At 36.9% G+C, this 23,381-nt stretch overlaps 1 protein-coding gene across 1 annotated transcript in view; it reads right to left on the bottom strand.

The window, feature by feature from the left end:
• rxrga (retinoid x receptor, gamma a) overlaps window positions 1–23,381 on the bottom strand; it is a 52,296-nt gene that overhangs the window by 4,089 nt on the left and 24,826 nt on the right. The window contains 9 exon segments of the mRNA NM_131217.4: window positions 372–477; window positions 3,235–3,286; window positions 3,289–3,325; window positions 4,376–4,508; window positions 4,582–4,711; window positions 5,912–6,072; window positions 7,900–8,079; window positions 10,015–10,153; window positions 18,575–18,780. Of these exon segments, the coding sequence (NP_571292.3) occupies window positions 372–477; window positions 3,235–3,286; window positions 3,289–3,325; window positions 4,376–4,508; window positions 4,582–4,711; window positions 5,912–6,072; window positions 7,900–8,079; window positions 10,015–10,153; window positions 18,575–18,780 (1,144 nt within the window).

Here is a 23,381-nt window from a genome sequence, read left to right as displayed (position 1 = left end):
AGTCAGGCACACTTAATTCAATCTGGCAACCTGCGCTTTTGTGGACTCAGAGGAGGATCAGAGTTAAAATGTGTTTTGATTTAGGAGTGCAATACTTAGTTCAACCACTGGGTGTCAAACTAACATGCTGCACCTTTAATTGTGTGTTTTATTGTTAGTAAAGTGCCTGTGCTGTGTTTGCATTTGTTTGTTTCCAATAAAAGCAGTGTTTTTAAGTTAATAGTTTGAGCAAAAGATCAAAAATGAAATTTTGCAGCCTTATTTTATTAAGTATATCAATATACTGTACATTTTATATCTGTTTGCACTGTTGAAAAGGCAGAGAAGTGCTTCAATAAAATATGAAACTGGTGTTGCAGACTCTACTGTACCTTCCAGGCTGATCCGGGTAGTTGTGTTTGGTGTAGCCCTCCAGCGATGCGTACACTTTTTCCCTTAACGCCTCCACCTCTGATGGGTTTGATAGTCCTTTTGCATCTGTATAAAAGGGATAGAACATAAGAACACATGCAAGCCCTTATCCTGACTTGAAACATAAATATTCCTTATTATATTTCTGACGATCATGACAGTGTCCATTTTTTATATTGATACACAATTATTTATTCATTTGTTTTAAATATAACTCAAACTTTTATTGATCATTCCAGTTCAATGAGAATTAGGAGGTCCACAGTATAACAACAATAAAACTAGAACCCAAAGTTCATTGACAAACTTTGATGTTGGCTTGAGAAAGTCAACGTGACTGCACTGGAACTCAAAGGCAGTTGGCAGGAAGCACAGAGGTTGATAAGCGTTTGCTAAGTGGTTGCTAAGGTGTAGGGGTGTTTGGTTCCGGGTTTTTTGTGAGTCGATTCCAATTCTCGAATCCTAATTTTGGAGTCGCTGGTATGGACTCCAGAATGGACTCCATTTACATTCAATTAAAATAGCGCAAGGATTAAACATGCTGTTTCATATCGCGCTTTACACTATGTTACTGTGTCAATTGTCAAACAAAACCAGCTGTAAATCATTTCCAGCCAAAATAATATAGTTATCAACCTACCCTTTTTTACAGCATATTTTAATTGTCTTGTTTAGATAAGTTAAAAAAATTACATTGCAATCTTGGAGACAAAGTTAAAACATCAATTTATTATTGAAATGTTTAATGAAAAGATGAGTAACAGTTCATTAACAAATAATAAAAAACATCCCAATTTAGCCCAAACAACCTTTAAAGAATTATATAGAATAGTCAAAATTTCTTCTTAATATAAATGTTTAATACTTGAATACTTTACAGCAGAGGTGGTCAATCCTGTTCCTGGAGATCTACCTTCCTGCAGATTTCAGTTGCTACCCATATCAAACACACCTGAACCAATTAATTAGGGCCTGAACACCATGTGATAATTACAGGCAGGTGTGTTGATTATGGGTTGCAACTGAAATCTGCAGGAAGGTAGATCTCCAGGAACAGGATTGGCCACCCCTGCTTTACAGAGAGAATGAAATAATCTGCGGTTGTTCATTTTTTTGATTTATTGGTGCTCTAACAGATCAATAAACAAAATAGCTAGCTTTTTCATTTGACCAGTCAGTATTTTAATGTGCACATTTATGTCTCTGATTGTTCAACAGTGAACAGACTTTGACCAGAAATGTTTGTTTGGCACTGGTGTAAATGTCAATATAATTATCATTATGGTTATAGCTAAAAAAGTGAACAGTGAAATGAATGCAGTCAATTTGGCCATTATGGCCATTAAAGGTATACATACTCAGAACTCTTTTGTGTTTTGTAATTTTAATAAAACAACAATGTTAGAATAAAAGATCCAAGCACTTAGAAAAAAAGTCTATAGTACTATATTTGGATGGGTTTTGTATGAACATAGTAAATTACAAAAATGAAAAACTGCCAAAATGCCTCAGTATATCTAGTGTTAAAGGGTCACGAAACACCAAAACACATTTTTTGAGCTTTTGACAGTGGTATATGTGTCCCACACTGCTAAAAACACTATTAGGACACCTATATTTCACTAAAAAGTATGAATTGGTTGTTTTTGCGTTATTTCAAGCAAATTCGTACTTCGGTTTGAAACGAATTTTTGAAGCTGCGTCACAGCCATGACATAATAGCCTGTATTCCAGCGTGCAGACTGGACGTCTGTGCCAGAGTGTGTCTTATTATGTCTTACAGTGTGATGCATTAATACATGAGTTAAGCTTGGTTCAAACCAATCAGCGCGCTCTATTGTGCAACTTCATTAATATTCATTACTGTCACAGTGTTTAGACGACAGAGACGCCACGTTGTGTTGGCAAAACAAGCGTGAAGTGTTGCTTTTATAGTTTGCTGCAGTTAAGTTTTGTTTTAATTTTCTCTCTGTCAGAGCGTAGCTGGAGACACGTGTGGATTAATAGTGTACGCGACGCTCGACAACAATAACTTAACTTACGTGTCTAAGGAGGATTATTGTTTACCTGAGAGCTGTTCTCATCTGCAAACGCTGAGATCCGGATTCGCTTGTAGTCTCCTCTTAATAAAGACGCAGCTCTAGTTGCTGTGGATGTCCTGTCTCTACAGATTCGGTAAGTGAGCGACCAGTGCTCTTTGTTTATTCAGTTTGTTCGTATCGAACAAACTATTGCACCGAGTGTAAACATGTTAGCACTACAACCAAACTTTTACCTCGTGTATGATTTTCACCGCATTTTGTGCTCGGAATAACACACGCGGCTTTCTGACGCTACCTGCCGTGTGCATCTAAGTTTCAGGGAAATCAAACATTGCATGAAAAATACATACTTAGAGCAGTTCCTCAAATCAAATATCTCGTTTGTCGCGAGGGGCATGAATGAATTCCCTGAATGAAAGAGCCAAACTGCAGTTAAAGTCCACCATTTAGTAATTTGGCAAATAATTCGACTACAGATGTCCATGTAAACACAGTCACTTTGTCCCCTGTGTGTGTGTGTGTGTTTTGACTCTGAAACTCAGCTCGCCCAAATAGACACTCCCATACCAAGCCTCTTTTCTTCCTCCGACACTCCCCCCTAAACAAAGCTGGACATGCCCACTTTTCTGACTTTTTCCAAAGTATAGGTGTGAAAACACCCTGCTGAAACGAGGGGGTTTCATGGCCCTTTGATAAAAAAATATTGCATCTGATTATGTTTATTGAAAAGACATAGAGCCTGCACGTTTCTGAGAGATGAAGATTCAGGACTGGTCTTTACCTGGGTTGAAGAGGACGATTGCTCTTAAACAGCCCAGCTCCGTCTTGTCCATTGCATTTCCCTCATCTTAGATACCAGCTCTGTTAATACCCTGCAAACACAAATGACAGTTTTTAGATTAACACGTCAGATTCGATAACAAAATAAATGACTTACGCTAGAATGCTTATCGTGTACAGCAGGCGTTTGGTCAGTGTCCTGCAAAGTTTGGTTCCAACCACAATCAGACACACCTGGGCTAGCTATTCAAGCTTTAACTAGGCTTTCTAGAAACATCCTTGCAGGTGTGTTGAGGCAAGTTGGAGCTAAAATCTGCAGGATACCGGCCCTCCAGGACTGAGTTTGGACATCTCTGGTGTACGGTCTCATATGAAATGACTTATTCTAATGCAGAGGGATCAATTATTGAAAAAAATTGTATGTGCAATACAAATTACTACCTTCAGATATGAAGCGTCTGCATAATAAGCATTTATATATTTACATATTAATATCGATGTATATCCAAAAGTATAACTGTATATATACTTTTAAGCTTAGCATCATTAGAGTTTTTTTTTTTTTGCAGACAAACAGAAAAAAAATCTGTATGAGTGCCGAAAAAACACCAAGCCACTGCTGGGCAGTTTTGTGGGTTCCACCCACACATCACCTTTCATTGGGTACAAGTTGAGAACTGGCTCGTAAGGCTCCCAAACGGCTCTCCATTTAGTGTCACATGGAGCTTTCTGTTTTAGCCCAATTTAGCCATTTACTTGGTTTATGTTTGGAAAAGCCATTTTTTGTGTTTTTATATTAAAAAAATCTTTATTTCATTACAAAAGAAAAGAAAAATTCGCCCCCCCTCCTTGTTTTTCTGCACATAATGGTATGATCCTAGTTTGTCCTCCCATGTGATTAACTCCATGATGTTCAAACCAAATAAAGTTCTCCTCAACCTAAGCATCTGCTTTTAGAGTTGGCTCATTTGTGATCAACACATGAGTAGTTTGGTGTGTTCACCAAACATAGACAGGACTAGACGAAGCAAACATAAGGCGACAACAGAGTCAGTTTTGGTCACTGCTAGTTCTTTGACATCAGTTTGGTGTGTCCTGCACTTAATAGTGAAGGTTTGATGGTTTCCGTGTTGTGACCTGACCTGTCAAATATAGAGCCCACACCGGCACTGTGAGCACTGCTGCGATGAACATGCAGGCCGGTGGCCAAGAGAATCCCATCTTTAACTGTCACTGAGCGATGTGAGAATGAAGCAATAAGCAGCTCGTTCCAACCTAAATACACACACACATAGTGAGAATACACATTCAACACACATATTAAAGATGTGAGCAGAGGGACAGAGACCTGCTCGCAGCAAGATGACCTGATCATCTAGAGGGAGGTCAGAGAAGTGTGGGATCCTCTTCGCCCATTCAACAAGCGTGAAGAGCTGCTTATCTGCAGCCTGGCAGATGTTGGTCACTGGGTCATTTGTCTGAGAATCCGAGACAGAAATATGTGCACGTTAAAATAATCATAATGAAAAAATGTTCTTCTATTGTATATTAAATAAATTTAAACAGATATTACAAATTGTAGCAAAATAAATAAATAAATTACAATATAAAATAAAAAATAACAATAACTTAAATTATAAAAATATAGATATAATGTTTCTTTTCTGTAAGGCTGAACTACTTAACTGTCATGACTGTGTTTGTCCACCAGATGCCACTGTAGTTCGCCAGCAACCCCCAGCAAACTACAGTGGCTTTAGAACAACATTTCCATACATTCTTTCGCGCACACACCCGGGCTGCGTCCGAAACCGCCTACTACTCAGTAGGTACTGCATTTGAATTTAAACGTACTACTCGGCCGTTAGAAAAGTACGTTCTATACAGTATGAATGTGAAAAGTATGAATGAAGTTTGGACGTACTACATCCGCCATTTTGTCATAATCACGTGACCTACCTGCGTCAGTTGCGTCGCCTCACCTCCATTCATGAATCCCTCGCAGGGCATTATGGGATAGCGCAGCGTGCATGGGATGCGCACTCCAGAATCTCGCCGGAAGTAGTAAGTCATCCGGGTACTTCTCGCATACTGATTTTCAAATTCTATGAATTCGGACATACTACTAGGCTCGCATACTGATTTTAGCGTACTATATAGTATGGAAGTATGCGGTTTTGGACGCAGCCCAGGTCTGTCATTTACACTGATTTACAACCACAGCTGTCTCCGTTCTCTGTTGATTACCTGGACTATATATTCAGTCATTTATCCTCTGTTTGTCAGTTGGTTGTTGTCGTCCTTGGTATGTTGTTCCTGATCTTGTTCTTGTCTCTTGTTAAAGTGTAGTTCGAGTTAATCTGTCTTAGTTTCTTGTTTGTTTGTTTGCCATTTTGTTCCTTTGTACTTTGTTTTTTGTCACTTTCACTGCACAATACATCAATTAAACTGCACTTAGATTCTACACCTGTTTTTGTTTCTGTTTCTGACACACTTTATTTCAATAGTACAAATGATTTATAGATGCAACCTTGTATAGCATTATTTCAAGAATATAATAACCAAAGTATTCTTTAAAACTGTCTCTCTATAGCGTTCTTTATACATTCATTCCACAGTTTAAACAGATGAAAAACAGTCCGAGTGACACTGCATTGTGTTTTCAAGAAGAAACTCACCGAGTTGCTCATGCTTGACTCCATGTAAGCTTCTGTCTTGGGCTCCACTGCCAGCTCAGCGTCCAGGATCTTCTCCACCGGCATCTCTTCATTGAAGCTGCTGCTGGAGTCCACTTCATTATCACTCCTCTCCCGACCGCGCTGCCTCTCCTCCTGGACCGCTGCACACACACAACACAATCAACTATAATAACACACAAACCTTATTATTTACCTTTTTCTGAACAGAGCAATTTTATGATAAGGAAGTTGCTGAATGTGAGTGTGTGGGTGTTTTTCAGTACAGGGTTGCGATGGAAAGGGCATCCTCTGCGTAAAACAGATGGTGAAATGGTGGTTGGTTTATTCTGCTGTGGTAACCCCTGATAAATAAGGGACTAAGCCAAAGGAAAATGAATGAATAAATACATGCATTCAATGCCTTTGACATTTCATCTAGGATTTCACATATCAATATACGGTTTGCAATTCACAATCTCTTAAGATACAAACAAAAATGAAGGGAAATATGTCCAAAAAATAACACAATTTTCAGGTAAAATCACTGTTTCAAGCTATGTTGTGACCTCCCTTTGGCTACAAGCACATTTTCTTTTTAAGGCGGCCGTCCTGAAATGTTCTGAAATAATGTGATTTGTAATACCATGAATCTTTCTTCACTTCTAAGATTTAGGCTGTTTTGTCTTTCCTTTTTCTGCATAGGTGACCACATACTGTCTCTGTAATATTTAAGTCTGGACGCTGTGGAGGCCATTTTACGACTGTCTGTATTTCATCAACTTTTTCTTTACTCCAATTATGATTTCACTGCATTAGCAGTACTTTTAAGATTGTTTTCATGCTTAAAAAATAAAGCCATTACCAACAAGGTGCTGTCTAGAAGGAATGGCATAATGGATTAAAACATGTCTGTATACTTCAGCCTTCGCAATCCAGTCAATTCAGACAAGCTTTGTCAACAGTACTGGAAGAAATACAGTCACAAACCAATCTCAAGACCAAGTCTCCACCATGTTTCACTACAGACAGCAAGCGCTCATTCTTAACCTTTCTCTAACTCTGTATTTCTCATGTCTTACACAAACAAATCATAACCCTATTAATTAAACCAACATACAACCTGCATTTATAGTAATAATTGAATAAAAAAAATGATACTGTTAAAAACTAAATTTTTGATCATTCTTTTTTAAATATTTTTAAATATTTCCCAAGAGCTATTTAACAGAGAGATGTGTTTTGCCAACACATTTTAAACATAAAAGTTTAAATAACCAAATTCTAATAACTCATTTATTTTGCCATGAAGACAGTGCATAGTGTTTTACTAGTTATTTTGCAAGATACTTTATGTATCTGCTCATGTGAGGTTGCAAGATATAAGATTTAACTAGGTTGTTGATCAGGTTAACTCGGTAAATTTGATTAATTAGGCATATTTGATTAATTGATATATCATATCAACAGAGGTTTGTTGTTTAGCCAATAAAAAAAATAATTATGAGGCTAATATTACTGATCTTAGCAGTTTCTACAGTCAAAAAAAGAGCTAAAAGATATGACTTTCTCCAAAAGAAAAATATCACTTGACACATCACTTGGGAAATATTTGAAAATGAAAAAAAAACTTACAGTGGCATTAATAATGTACAGTACCATCACTAAAACAGCAAATTAAAAATAGACTAAAACTTTTGCTTTAGTACTGTATGTGCAAACAGACAACAGTGGATATAAACCATTACCATGTGTGAATCCTTTCAAAAAATGCAGCAAATAATCTTAAAGACATTAAAAGTGTGGTACTTACATGTATATATGGTACTGCTGCACTATAATAATGCAAGTCTTAATTTGATTTGCATTCACTATGAGTAACTTTAGCCAGATAAAAGTAATCAAAAATCTCTGTCTGCATGATTGATTCCTAATCAGACGACTGTCTTGTGTTGTTATCAAAATATTGAATATATCAACTGAACACTCACCCTCTCTCTTCATGCCCATGGCGAGACACTTCTGATAGCGACAGTACTGGCAGCGGTTTCGCTGGCGTTTGTCTATCTGGCAGTCCTTATTGTCTCGACAAGTGTACGTCAGGTCTTTACGGATGGTTCTCTTGAAGAAGCCTTTGCATCCTTCACAGCTGTAAACACCATAATGTTTCCCTGTTGGTAGAGAAAGTTGCCATAAATACTGTCAATAAAAGAAAAGATTATACTTTACAAAAAAAAAGTACTGAAACATCAATTTTCGTGTTTACAGACTCGGTATGTTTCTAGACATTTCTTTGTAATTTTTTAATGAAATTTACTGCTACCTGTTTCCTAGTTAGTAGGTTGGAATGTATATTCAATATATACACTCACTGGCCACTTTATTAGTTACACCTATTCAACTGCTCGCTAATGGAAATTTCTCATCACATGGCAGCAACGTAATGCATTTAGGCATGTAGACATGGTCAAGACGATTAGCTGCAGTTCAAACTGAGCATCAGAATGGGGAAAAAAGGTGATTTAAATGACTTTAAATGTGGCATGGTTGTTGGTGTCATTTGGTTGTTGTTGGTGGGATTTTCACGCAGAACCATCTCTAGAATTTACAGAGAATGATCAGAAAAAGAGAAAATATCCAGTGAGTGTCAGTCCTGTGGGTGCAAAAGCCCACTCGTTAAAAAATAACCACTGGTTACAACTGAGGTATGGAGAAGAGCATCTCTGAACGCACAACATGTCCAACCTTAAGGCGGATAGGCTACAGCAGCAGAAGACCACACCGAGTGTCACTCCTGTCAGCTAAAAACTGTAAACTGAGGCAACAATTCGCACAGACTCACCAAAATTGGACAATAGAGTAGAAAAACGTTGCATGGTCTGATGAGTCTCGATTTCTGCTGTGGCATTCGGATGGTAGGGTCAGAATTTGGCATCAACAACATGAAAGCATGGATCCATCCTGCTTTGTATCAATGGTTCAGGCTGGTGGTGGGGGTGTAATGGTGTGAGGGATATTTTCTTGGCACACTTTGAGCCCATTAGTACCAATTGAGCATTGTGTCAAAACCACAGCCTACCTAAGTATTGTTGATGACCATGTCCATTCCTTTATTACCACAGTGGACCCATCTTCAGATGGCTACTTATAGCAGAATAACGCACCATGTAATAAAGCACGAATCATCTCAGACTGGTTTCTTGAACATGACAATGAGTTCACTGTACTCAAATGGCCTCCACAGTCACCAGATCCCAACCAAATAGAGCACCTTTGGAATGTAATGGAATGGGAGCTTGACATCATGGATGTGCAGCCGACAAATCTGCAGCAACTGTGTGATGTTATCATGTCAATATAGACCAAAATCTCTGAGAAATATTTCCAGTACCTTGTTGAGTCTATGCCAGGATTAAAAGGAAAAAGCAGGTCCAACCTGGTATAAGTAAGGTGTACCTAATAAAGTGGCTGGTGAGTGTAGTTTTAGACCTCTAATAGATGTCTAATCATAGATTTTTTGGTAAAAATAAGTAATTTTAAATAATTTAAAATAATAGTTTTTTCCTATAATGTCAAAATCACTGGAAAATTAAAGATATTTTGTACATTTTCTGCCAAATTTAAACAAGTAATATGCATTGCTGAGCACTTAATTTGGGCAACTTTAAAGCAGCTTTTTCAATTTATTGATATTTTGAACACTCAGATTTCAGATTTTCAAATAGCTGTATCTTAGTCAAATATTGTCATATCTTTAAGAACTACAGATTATTTATTCATCTTTACTGTGATGTATACATCAATTAAAAAATGACACATGACTGGTTTTGTGGTCCAGGGTCACACATATATGATTTATTCACACATCATCAGCGTAAATTGTTAATAAACTGTAATGTTTCCTGCAGGATTTATTATTCAACTTACTCTCATCATATTTTAGATTTAAATGTACTTCTTCCACAGACCCTGTACTCAACTCTGATATTAAAATGTCTCTTAAATATGTTTTACAGGTTAAAGTCAGCTAGTCTCCAGCCAGAGAGCCAGTCAGCATGACTGAACAAGTACAGTAGTAGTGTGTAGGAGCTGTGTGCGGGTATTACCTGAGGATCGGTCTCCACAAATGGCACAGATGTGTTTGGAGAGGGACCCGGGGCTGCCGCAAGGGTAACTGCCCAGTCCTGCCAGTCCTGGAGGAGGTTTAATGTCCTCTGAGCTGCTAACACTGTTCAGAGAGTTCATCTGTGAGGAAGCAGAGAGAAGCCAACAACATGCTTCAGTTTTAGAGTGTGTGGTTCACTATCATCTAAACAATCAAACAGTCTCCTGAGCACTTCCTCTCTATTTTTATAAGCACAAAACAGAGCAAAAAACAGTTATACAAATAATAATACTTTTTATACAAATTGTAACAAAAAAAAAGAAGTTACAAAAAATAATAATAAAAATAACAAATATCATTCAATAAACATTTGGCTTTTTCCTTTATTAATCTGGGGTCACCACAGTGGAATGAACCGCCAACTTATTCAGCATATGTTTTTTGCAGCAGATGCCCTTTTAGCTGCAACCCATCACTGGGAAACATCCATACACACCTATTCACACACATACACTACGACAATTTACCTTACCCAATTCACCTAAACCACATGTCTTTGGACTGTGGGGGAAACCGGAGCACTCAGAGGAAACCCACGCGAACACGGATTGAACATGCAAACTCCACACAGAAACACCAACTGACCCAGCCGAGGCTCGAATCAGCGACCTTCTTGCTGTGAGTAGACAGCGCTACCCACTACGCCACTGTGTCGCCCAAAAATGATAAGTAAATTAATAATAATTATAATAAACAAGCATAGTATAGAGAAAATAATATACACCATCAAGTTTTACTTGGTCAAACTCAAACCATTGAAACTGGAGTGGAATAGTAAGAGTAAAATTGGTATGTAATCATAAATGCCCTACTTTCAACAATAAAAAGATAAGCCAGGAAGAGGCCCCCAGAATGTTTCAAACTTTTTAGAAGCATCTGCCCTAACAAAACAAATTCTTTCAAGCTATAAGAACAGCAACCATTTCAGTCAGCCATTAATAAAAGTAGGTGGTAAAGTGGACTTCCAATCCATCAGTATAACCCTTTTAGCCTCCACCATACCAAATATAATAGACATTTGCTAGTGTGACCTGAGCACTTCCTCTTTGGGTCATGTGACATGTTTGTTTTGCGTTCACTCTGTGCTTCGAGCCTTATTGTAGTATTAAAAGGCGTTTAAATTATTGAAATTGTGAAATATAAAAATGTGAATATGACATTCAGAATGTTACAACAAAAAAATCATTAGTTCACAGGGATTCTTCACCCAAAAATTTTAACTCTGCCATCATTTGCTCACCATCGTCTTGTTCTAAACCTGTGTCATTACCTGACATTTTCTCCAACTACAGAGGTCAGCAGGGACGAATTTAGTGATTTGGGGGCCCAAAGCAATTCCGGCCATGGGGCCCAAAATTTTTAAAATGCATCTTTTGTAATTAATTTTTTTAATTGATTTATTTAGCTGTTTTTATTTTAATAATGATGTTATACATTTTGTCTTAATGAAAAATAATAACATATAAAGCATCTTGTAAAACTTTTTTTAATGATTCCTTTTCTTAAAATGGATTCACAACTAAAAATGAAAACTAAACAAAACTATTTCGTTTTTAAAACTGAATCTTTACCTAATTTGACTGCAGGACTTTATGATTAAGGGTAGGGGACCCATTTGCGTATGTGTGATGTAATAAACATTAAACTTTTTTTTTTTAGACTCTCTTTATACAAAATATGATAGATAATGATGTTATATAAAATTTACAGGTATAATTTATACTTCTAGGTATTTATTTGGGGGCTCTCCGATTTCCTGAGGCCATAAGCAGCCGCTTACCTTGCTTATTGGTTATAATTAAATCTGAGTGTGTAAAATCTTCACGACAGAGGGCAGCAAAGAGTCATACTTGACATGACATATTTTATGTGTGAAACAAGACCGTGCTTAAGAACAGATCAGATGTTGTTATAGGAATAGATACACATGCCCGACGAGAGATAGAAAGGTCAAGCAATGGAAACTGAACACAAACCAACTAAACCCCAACGGCTCGATATACTTTTTTAGGCTGAACTTTGAACACAAATCGGCATGTGCTTTTGAATCTGGGCGCTCTGCAGTAGTTGATGTTGATTTCATATAATTTGGCCTTTCCCAAAACTTAGCAATTCACACATTTATTGATTTTTTTAAACAAATTCAACAACATTTGAGGTTGCTTAACCTTTCCAAATCAAATAAAAAGATTAAAATAAATAAAAATGGGGAAAAAAATATATAATATAATATAATATAATATAATATAATATAATATAATATAATATAATATATTATAATATAATATAATATATTCCCAGAGATGGGTTGCGGCTGGAAGGGCATCTACTGCGTAAAAACTTGCTAGATAAGTTGGCGGTTCATTCCGCTCTGGCGACCCCGGAGTAATAAAAGGGACTAAGCCGACAAGAAAATGAATGAATAAATAATGTAATAAAGATTCGCGATGCGGTGGTGCAGTAGGTAGTGCTGTCGCCTTACAGCAAGAAGGTCACCGGTTCGAGTCTTGACTGGGCCAGTTGGCATTTCTGTGTGGAGTTTGCATGCTCTCCCCGCGTTCTCGTGGGTTTCGTCCGGGTGCTCCGGTTTCAAAGACATGCAGTACAGGTAAATTGGGTAAGCTAAATTGTCCATAGTGCATGTGTGTGAATGAGTGTATGGAGTGTATGGATGTTTCCCAGTGATGGGTTGCAGCTGCAAGGGCATCTGCTGCGTGAAACATGGAACAAATAGCCTAAATTTCACACACACACAAATTGTGTCACAAAAATGTACACACACACACACACACACACACATACACACACACACACACACACACACACACACACACACACACACACACACACACACACACACACACACACACACACACAAAGTATTTTACTGTTCTATGAGGATTTACCATATAGTGTACATATACTGTATGCAGACTGTATATACTGTCCACTTCACCCAAACCTACCCCTTAACCCAGCCCTCACAGAAAACAATCTGTGCTACAGGCCAAAAGTGTTCAGAGAGGTCATCTGTGAGGAAGCAGAAAAAAGTGTGTGTATGTGTGTGTGTATACCACCATTTTATATTTATATTAATAAACACTATAAATAAGACTTGATAGAATTACTGTTTAGGTTTAGGATAGTGGTGGGGGTAGACATTAGTAAAATACAATAAGAATTTGCAGAATGTAATAAATAATATAAATAATTTTGGTAACTTCCGGCCACAGCTTTATCCCTTCTAGCAACAAACTGCTTTATGTCAGTCACACACACTTTTTTGATTATTAATTTTTACTATATATATATATATATATATATATATATATATATATATATATATATATATATATATATATGTGTGTGTGTGTGTATATATATATATATATATATATATATATATATATATATATATAAAAATTAATAATCAAAAAAGTGTGTGTGTGTGTGTATTTATACACACACACACACACTTTTTGAATTATTAATTTTATTTAATAATTTAAATAAAATTATCTCTTCATGAAGGCAGCATTTTTTAAATGTAAAAAAATGTTAAACCGTTAAATACTTTTTTAATAAGTATTTTTTATTTTTTGCATGTAGTTTCAAATGAAATTATTACACCAGTCATTGTTGCTTTTATCACTATTACCATAAATGATAATAATAATAATTATTATTATTATTATTATTATCGTTACTATTATTATAATTAATTAGAGTGACTTCTGAAGGATCATGTGACTCAGTAGAGTGGAGTAATAGAGCGGAAAATTAATCTTTAATATCACTGGAATACAAATTAAATTATAAGCTACTTTTGAACATTTATTTTAAAGTGCAAAAACATTTCACAATTGTACAATTTGTACTGTATTTTTGATTAAATAAATGCAGCCTTGTTGAGCAAAAGCTTATTTTAAAACATTTAAAAATCATACTGACTCCAAACTTTTGACCGGTATTGTATATATATTATTTTTAATACACCTAAAATCCCATGTACCTCCTTTAAAAAACAAAAATACTTCTGTGTGCTTTGGTGACATCCAGCAGTCCATGCTGCCCAAGTGAGTTGAGTAAATAATAAAAAAGTTTTATTAAAATGACAATTTATTTTACTTACATAAACATGCATATGTACCACAGCTAAGAACACGCATTATAAAGCAAGCAGTGCCTGTTTAGAGTCAACGTTTTGTGTTTGAACAGCCAGAATTGTTCATTATGTTTCTTCAAACAGAGACACACAAATGTGTTCACACTCACATGTTCATTTTATGAGCGCCTCATCCAGAAACGGTGGGGAGTTCAGTGAGGCAGAAAGATGCTGAAAAGGTGATACACATCAGCCTCCATCACCAACCCTGGCTTTAATCTGCAGCCTATAGCGCACATATAGCGCATACATTATTCAGAGGGCAGTTCTTCTATTTACAGCTAATAGTATGGCAGGTTTCTATAGCTTTCTTGAAGGCTTGCATATCGGGCCTGATGTAGCGCAACATCGACGCAATGATATCTCTCTCCATGTGAGCCAAGGTTATACTGGGGCTGTCCGTCACGCTACATTAGCTCTTTTTAGGCTAGACCAAACTGAATGGGCTGTTCTCCCTCGGGCTGGAGGGAGGCCCTGCAGAGGAAAGGAGAGATGCATTAAAAGAGCATTCGGCATTCTGAGTTTCTCTGATTGGAAGCCCGGTGTCTTGCTGTCTCTGCCATGAAATAGCACAAATGATGCAGAGCAGAGAAAAGGTTGTGGTTATTAAAACTGCTGCGTTCTTTAGCAGAGGATTTGTATTCCCTCATGCACTGTGCTTTTAGCATTGAATGTGATGTTTGTTATCACTGATGTTAAGAGTGAAATGTTTTCAATGTTTTTGACTGTAAAAAACTGTACTGTCCGTTATATTAACTAAAACTAAAACTAGATGTTGTTAACTAAAACTAAACGCATTAACCCTGAATCATTTTCGTTAATTAAAATCAATGCTTCTTTTGCTTAAGCTTTGGGCATAGGACATGTTCCTCATTTTCATTTAGCTTAACGTGCTGTATATCCACAATTAAAACTAAATGAGTTAAAACAATTCAATCTATCAAAAATAATACAGAATGCCAACAGATATATACAGAAATCTAATATATGGCCATATGAACACACGCATACATGCACACAGTATAAATACATACTCCAGTTATATAGAACCTTTCATAAAAAAATAATAATAATAAAAATGTGCGTGTGTGTGTGTGTGTATATATATATATATATATATATATATATATATATATATATATATATATATATTTATATATATAATTAAATAGTAACTTTTTATACAATTTAGAATTTTTTTCTTTTTTGTAAGATCTCATTTAAAAATATGTATTTTTGTTAAGTGTTCTAATAATACAAACAAATACATCTATATGGTTGTGGTGGTGCGATATAGCGATATCGTTCTAGTGGAAGGCATGTGCCGAGTGCCTTAGTGTCCCACCAGTGACGATATACAGCCATATCGCACGAGTGATGGTATTATCAAACTGCTCGAGTGTGATATTGCATTTATACAACAGTTTGACAGCATAATTGTGTATATAAAACAGAAAATCAAACACGGAGAGTCTAAAAACCCTTTTGAGAAACTACTTTATTCCGCCATTCATTCACATCTGCAGCTGATTTCAGAACAGCAGAAGCCGTTGCTACTTCACCAACGACACATTAGAGCTAGTATTTGAATAATTCTCTAGCGTAATGATTAAATTTATGACAAAACAGGTGGTTTTGCTCACTTTGTAAGATTATAAGGCTGAATGGCATGAAATGTCATCAGTCTACAGATATTTCCCAGCATTTCTCTATTGCAATGGGGATAAGCCAGCATTTTTTACACTGAACATATGTACACATTTGTATTTTTAATGGTTAAAAATACATGCAAATGGATATTTGTGCCATACTTTGAAAAATATGTAAATAAATAGATGACAATTTTTAGATCTGTGAAATCCAAACATGAACTTGTCTGTCACATGTGAGATTTATGCCGCAGCCATATCACCCTGCAGCCCAAGACTAGTTACTCACTTGAAGCTAAGCAGGGGTGAGCCTGGTCAGTACCTAGATGGGAGACCACATGGGAAAACTAGGTTGCAGTTGGAAGTGGTGTTAGTGAGGCCAGCAGGGGGTCCTCAACCTGTGGTCTGTGTGAGTCCTAATGCCCCAGTACAGTGAAGGGGACACTATACTATCAGTGGGTGCTGTCTTTCAAATAAGACGTTGAACTGACATCCTGACCTAGAATAGAGGTGTAACCCCCTGTCCTGGCCAAATTCCCTCCATTGCTCCTTACCCTTCATGGCCTCCCAATCATCCCCATCCACTGAATTGTCCCTATTACTGTCTCTCCACTAAAGCTGGTTTGTGGTGAGCGCACGGCCGCCGTTGTCCTGTGGCTGCCGTCACATCATCCAAGTGGATGCTGCACACTGGTGGTGGTGTGGAGAGACCCCCCTCATGATTGTGATTTGGGTGTATGGCCGGATAGGATATATGCGGTATATAAATACACACATTACATTACATTATATAAATTGCCATTCATCAGATTTCTATATGGTTTACAGGCCATGCCTTGTTTCAAAGTGTTTTTGTTCAACAGTTTTGAAGGAAAGTAGTGAAGTTGGAGAAAGACAAGAGGGGGTGGGGGGTTGGTGGTTGGTGGTTGGGATCGGGAAGGTCCATAAGCTAGGACTCGAACTCAGTATGCCCAGAGCACAATGGTGCTATATGTCAATGCACTGCCCGCTAGGATGTCACTGCTGACAAGATTTTATTAAATTGACATTTACATTTGGTTTGAGGGAGAAAAGGTTTGTCATGCAGATGCCAATCATGTTGAAACTGGCCATTCTAATTTGTTGTGCCGACTAACAATAACCTTTTTTATTCATTCATTCATTTTCTTGTCGGCTTAGTCCCTTTATTAATCCGGGGTCGCCACAGCGGAATGAACCGCCAACTTATCAACTTATCTTAGATTTTACGCAGCGGATGCCCTTCCAGCCACAACCCATCTCTGGGAAAACCTTTTTTTTGTAATAATATAATAATTCTTTCTGTGTAGGCTGTGCTTCATACATACAGTGCTCAGCATATCAGTACACCCCTCACAATTCTATTTTTTAAATTCATAATTTTAATAGTAAGCTATACAATATTATATTTGTGCTTATAAATTAGATTAGTGGGGCGAGGCAGTGGCGCAGTAGGTAGTGCTGTCGCCTCGCAGCAAGAAGGTCTATGGTTCGAACCTCGGCTCAGTTGGCGTTTCTCTGTAGAGTTTGCATGTTCTCCCTTGCATGTGCTCTGGTTTCCCCCACAGTCCAAAGACATGCGGTACAGGTGAATTGGGTAGGCTAAATTGTCCGTAGTGTATAAGTGTGTGTGTGGATGTTTCCCAGAGATGGGTTGCGGCTGGAAGGGCATCCGCTGCGTGAAAACTTGCTGGATAAGTTGGCGGTTCATTCCGCTGTGGCGACCCCAGATTAATGAAGGGACTAAACCGACAAGAAAATTAATGAATCAATGATTTGATAAGATTAGTCAGTACTAAAGCCAAATCTGAAGCTTGTCTAACAAAATAACTTACGATAAGGGTCCAAAAATTAGTCCAATCAATTTTATATGTTATAGAAAAATATTATATACAAATTTAAAAAGAGGAAAAATTAAGAGAAGCAAAAACATTATGAAAAATTGAGTTGAAATTTTGTTGGTTTGAGGTGGATTTTGTTTGAATTTAATTGTATTATTATTCAATTTCTAAACACGTTTGGTGACTAAAATATTATTTTAATGATTAGGTGTTTAATGAATCTATTTTGTTTAAATGCACCAAAATACATTGCCTATATTCACTGAGAAATGGATACAAATAATGATTTTCAAAATGGGGTGTACTCATTTTTGCTGAGCACTGTAGCTACTGATAGACAATGGGTTTTTTGGCTTGCAAAAATTCTAATTAATCTTACTAATGTGACTGTCACTTTAAACCCAAAATATACAATTTTGCACTGCACAGAATCATCCTCACGAGTGTCTGCGCTTTTTCTCAATTTCAAAAATTCTATGTGCACGTGTGAGCCGGTGTTATAAAAATTAGTACCTGCAAACTGTGCAGATGATGAAATGAATGTCTTTAGTACACTTCACTCCAGTAACTCTGGGGTTTATTTATGGCATTATTTAATGCTCCTTCATGAAATATATATCATCATACTGTACGGCTCTAGTCCTAACCCATTTTGCACTTGACAAGCTGTTATATAGCCGCTGACAAGAGAGACTGTATTCGAAACAGAAGCTGACTCTATATAAACATATTGATTTGATTTGTGCTGCCTCTGCTAGATTGTGTTGGTGTTTATGGAAGTGAGCTGTTATGTCTGTGTTGTGTGTAGTAGATGTTTTTCTACTGTACCTGTGGACTGTTGAGTGCTCCATAGCCCATGTTGGAAGTGGTGGGCATAGAGGCCGAAGGCGAGCCCAGGGAGGAGGAGGTGATGACTGAGTATGGAGACCCCAGACCGTTGATGATGGATGGGTGATGGTGCGACACCATGGAGCTCAGAGGAGGCTGGGACGGAGGAGAACTCAGGTGACCATGTGCTACCTGCAACGAAGAACCTAAAAACACAAAGACATTTATACCGGTTATAATTGGTTAGCATCTTACAAATCAATTATTCTTTTTTATTTTGTTTTATATATTTCAAGATTAAAATATGATTATTAAATATTATTAAATCATGAAAATAATAATTAATAATTTAAAAATTGCATGGTTGACTTGTTCATGTCACTTGCTTGTCTGCTTTATAAATACAGGAAATGTGTTGTGACAGCTTGACATTTTCATGCTAGAGGTGCTGTGGGACGTGTGGGCTTGTGTTAGTAATGGGGGTAATGGTCGATGGCATTTGCACAGTAGTAGGGGTCATAGCAGTGACTGCGAGCACTCATGGATCATCACATGTCAAATTTCAGACACACGTCAAATGTCGGATCTCTCACTCATTTGTGGAAAATGTGCACATGCTTATCATTAACACATTATGTTATAATAAATGATACACACAAATCCCTTGCAAGCTGACTATCAGCAACATCAGCCAGGTGATTATATTTGCTCACAGTGTCTAATGATGTTTTTTTAGAATAGTTAATTGTTCGTTCATTCATTGGTGTTTGTTTATTTGTTTATGAATTTAAAGTAGCCTAAATACTGTGATAAAACAGGAGTGTGTATTTATATGTACTGTGTGTGTGTGTGTGTTTGTGTGTGTGTGTGTGTGTATATATATATATATATATATATATATATATATATATATATATATATATATATATATATATATATATATACATACACACACACAGCAAGGAAATTTTCACAGCATGTCTGATAATATTTTTTCTTCTGGAGAAAGTCTTATTTATTTTATTTCGGCTAGAATAAAAACAGTTATTAATTTTTTTAAACACCATTTTTAGGACAAAATTATTAGCCCCTTTAAACAATTTTTTTCCCGATAGTCTACAGAACAAACCATTGTTATACAATAACTTGCTTAGTTAACATAATTAACCTAGTTAAGCCTTTAAATGTCTAATAATTCTGTCTTCAACAGTAGAAAAGTATACCATGTTTCTAGCATCTACAATTATTTAACATCAGCATATTACTTGCATGTACCTAACATGTTTTAACATGTTTCTAGCATCAATTTTATTCAAGCAAGCAAGCACACATTTAGCTATGTCTGTGTGCTTGCAAGATGGTAATCCTTTTGCATTTATTTAGCATGTTTTACCACATGGAAAATGTTGTCAGCATTTATTAGCAAGCTGCTAGCATGTTTTTAACACGTTTAGTATTTTGCTAGTATCCTTTAAAACTTTGCTAGCATGAATAGTCACATTGTGTGTGACATTTTAAGGAATTAACATCTAATGCTAGCATTTTAACATTTTTGATTGTAGTAAAGTTCGTTTTGTTGGAAGAAGAAGAAGAAAGGGTCGGCGATATCAGGTAAGCACACATTTTTATTAATTTTTATGTGCTGGGCACTTGTGTGCATGTGTGTGTTGTCAGGCTCTCCTCTCTCTCTCGACTGTTCCTTCTCCTCCCCTAATGAAGGTGTCTCTCCGACCTAATCACTAGAAAATACAGGTGTTACTGGTTTTTTATGATTGGGCCACAGACCAGCCGCCGCTGTCTCCGCTTGCTCTCCCTCCTTTTTGGGTGTTCGATCATTCCTCACCCACAACGATGTTGCTGACATTTTCTTTCACACTAGGCTAGCATAAATTAGCATGCTGCTATTTCCCCCCCAAGTTTTAGCACATGTTTTAGCCCTTTTTAGCATGTTGCTGTTATGAATTACCACAATGCTAACCTATTTCTATCATGTTAACCAGGGCTGCTAACTCTCCCTCAATCGGTCTGAAACATGCAATTGACAGTCCTTTTACGCTGTAATGCAAAACATCTATTTTCTCACACAACAGAGCATTTTTAACATTTACAGTGTTGCTGACATTTTCTTTTACATTAGGCTAGCATGAACTAGCATGCTGCAAGTACATTTTTTCCAGGTTTTAGCACATGATCGCCTGTTTTAGCATCTTGCTGTTATTAACAAGCATGATGCTAGCCTGTTTCTACAATGTTAACCAGGGCTGCTAACTCTCCCTCATTCGGTGTGAGACATGCAATTGATTGTCTTCTTACGCTGTAATGCCAAACATTTAATTTCTCAAACAATGTAGCATTTTTTAACATTTACTGTGTTGCTGACATTTTCTTTTACACTAGGTTGGCATGAACTAGCATGCTGTTAGTTAATTTTCCCCCCAAGGTTTTACACATGAAAGCCTGTTTTAGCATGTTGCTGTTATGAACTACCATGATACTAGCCTGTTTCTACTATGTTAACCAGGGCTGCTAACTCTCCTTCAATTGGCGTGAGACAAGCATATGACAGTCCTTTTAACGCTGTAACGTCAAACATCTATTTTCTCACACAATGGAAGAATATGTGGTGGAGCAACAACCACATCAAAAAGTATTATTATTATTATTAATATATTTTATTTTGCTCTGGACATGTGTATGTTTGATATTAGGATGAGAAAAGGGTTTTGAAAATGACTTCTGCTCTACAGTGCTCGTCAGTGTCGAAGTGCAGCCAGTTAAATCAAAGAGGGCGGAGCTTCACTGCTCACAGAAGCTACAGTAACCTGTAAGTCAGTTAAAGACCCTCAGGCCTTAATCTATCTAGCTATCTGTCAGTACAGAAATGGGGGATAGACATGAATATGAGTGAATGTGTGCCCACTGCATACATGCAAAGAGGTTAATTCTATTTTTCATATTCAGTATAGTCAATCGTTCAAACGAGTCATAATAAAATGAATGAATGATTTAGAATGGTGGAATGTGATACATTTGTAGAATAACTAGCATTGCAGAGTATTACATTTGCTCATTTGACATTTCTGTTTACAGTATTAGTCAGATATGAAATGTTTTGCTGCTAAATTCTTAAATACCTCTATCTCACCATTGAAAGCGGAAGCCTCTTACTGTAAAACACACAAGTTAAATACTCTGCAAGAGTCTATGTTTGAAAGTTTTGTTGCCCTCATTGAGCATGTGGGATATTTAATCATTTTGATTGTCTGATTTGAAAACCATTGACATCATGACTTTAGTGGTCAGTGCTTGAAAGCTCTAGGAGAAAATTAATTCAGAAATTCGGTCTCAAAAGGAGAAAAAGCTTAACAGCAATACATTGCAATAATCAATCAAACACTTTTTAATACAGTAGTTTAAATGCTCTCAGCAAAACAGCCTTCACAAAAAAAACAAACAAACAAACAAACAAACAAACAAACAAAGAAGCCTCTCATGGAGTAAGAAGAGTAGATGCAGTTAGACCACTCACCCCATCTTCATAACACACACGCACACACACACACAAACATGCATAAACTCAGCGTAAACATTTAAATAAGGCATTTCACTCACTCTCGGTGCAATTGAAAGGCATTATAGAGCGATTGTTTTTCAACTGTTCTTTTCCTGTGATGCCTCTTGCTCTTTCCTTTCCTTTGCAATGCCTTGAATGACCAGTGTGAAGATTGTGAAAGCTATCCTCAGCAGCCACACTTACTCAAGAGTGTCATTGGAGAGTGGTCTTCTAGAGCTGGCTAGTTCTTGTGGTATTAATGACCTCTAAATGTCACATTCTGATCAGATGGAACATCTATCCTTAGAATGACTGGCTGTGCCTGTTCAAAGTCACAGTTGTGCCACTTTCTTGCAGTCTTGGCTGGAGATCAGATGAAATGTGAGATCCAAAAAGATTCCACTATAAAACACATTTAGAGCTAGAAAGAAACGTAAACAGGGAGTAGATCCTAGTGGTCTGAAACAGATCTATAAACAGGCCTCATCAGGTTTAAACATAAACCCCTTAGAATGTGTCACAGCACTTTCTTCTGTTGTGCTTAAGAGGTCATTAATGTCACTTGTAAATGAAGGATTTTTTTTTTTACTTTGTGGGTTTACTTTGTCTTTAAATATTTTTTAAGGAATTCAGTAAATGTTCATATGCAATGTTACTTATTTTATAATGAAAACAGACAAATAAAACACTCTTAAAAAGAGGCAGGAATAAAAAAGTTGTAGGGTGTGCATTTTCAAACATCCTCAATCCGCATCCATTTGACTAAAAGGCATCACGCCTCAAACTGAAAAGCTTCAGCCGTTGCTCAAAATGGCATTACACATCAGACTAAAGGTCTTTAGCTTCTAAAGCGTTGGCTTTAAAGAAACCAGGTAAAATGAAATCAGACAAAATGTTATCACAAGTCGGCTCACTGTCAGCCATAGGGCCATCAGTGTCAATGAGCATCTATAAGGCAGGTTGGTTTGGTGTGTTCCACATGTTGCCTCACATCAAGCCCAGGTGAGAGAAAGTTTGCCCAATTTAGCATGTAGAATTTGTGACGATCAGAGAGAGCACTCTGATTGGTTGTTCAGCTATGAACCAGTACAAGAGAACAAAAATTGAAGCAACGATACCAAGCAAACAATGTAGTCAAGAGGGAACACAAAAAAGCTAGCTATTCTTTTGTCACATTTCCAAAATATTTGCAAACTATATGGATTATCAAGGGGCAACACGGTGGCACAGTGGGTTGCGCTGTCGCCTCAAAGC

Source organism: Danio rerio, chromosome 2, assembly GCF_049306965.1.
Source record: "Danio rerio strain Tuebingen ecotype United States chromosome 2, GRCz12tu, whole genome shotgun sequence".
Classification (NCBI taxonomy): domain Eukaryota; kingdom Metazoa; phylum Chordata; class Actinopteri; order Cypriniformes; family Danionidae; genus Danio; species Danio rerio.
This window is presented reverse-complemented; position numbering and strand designations above follow the sequence as displayed.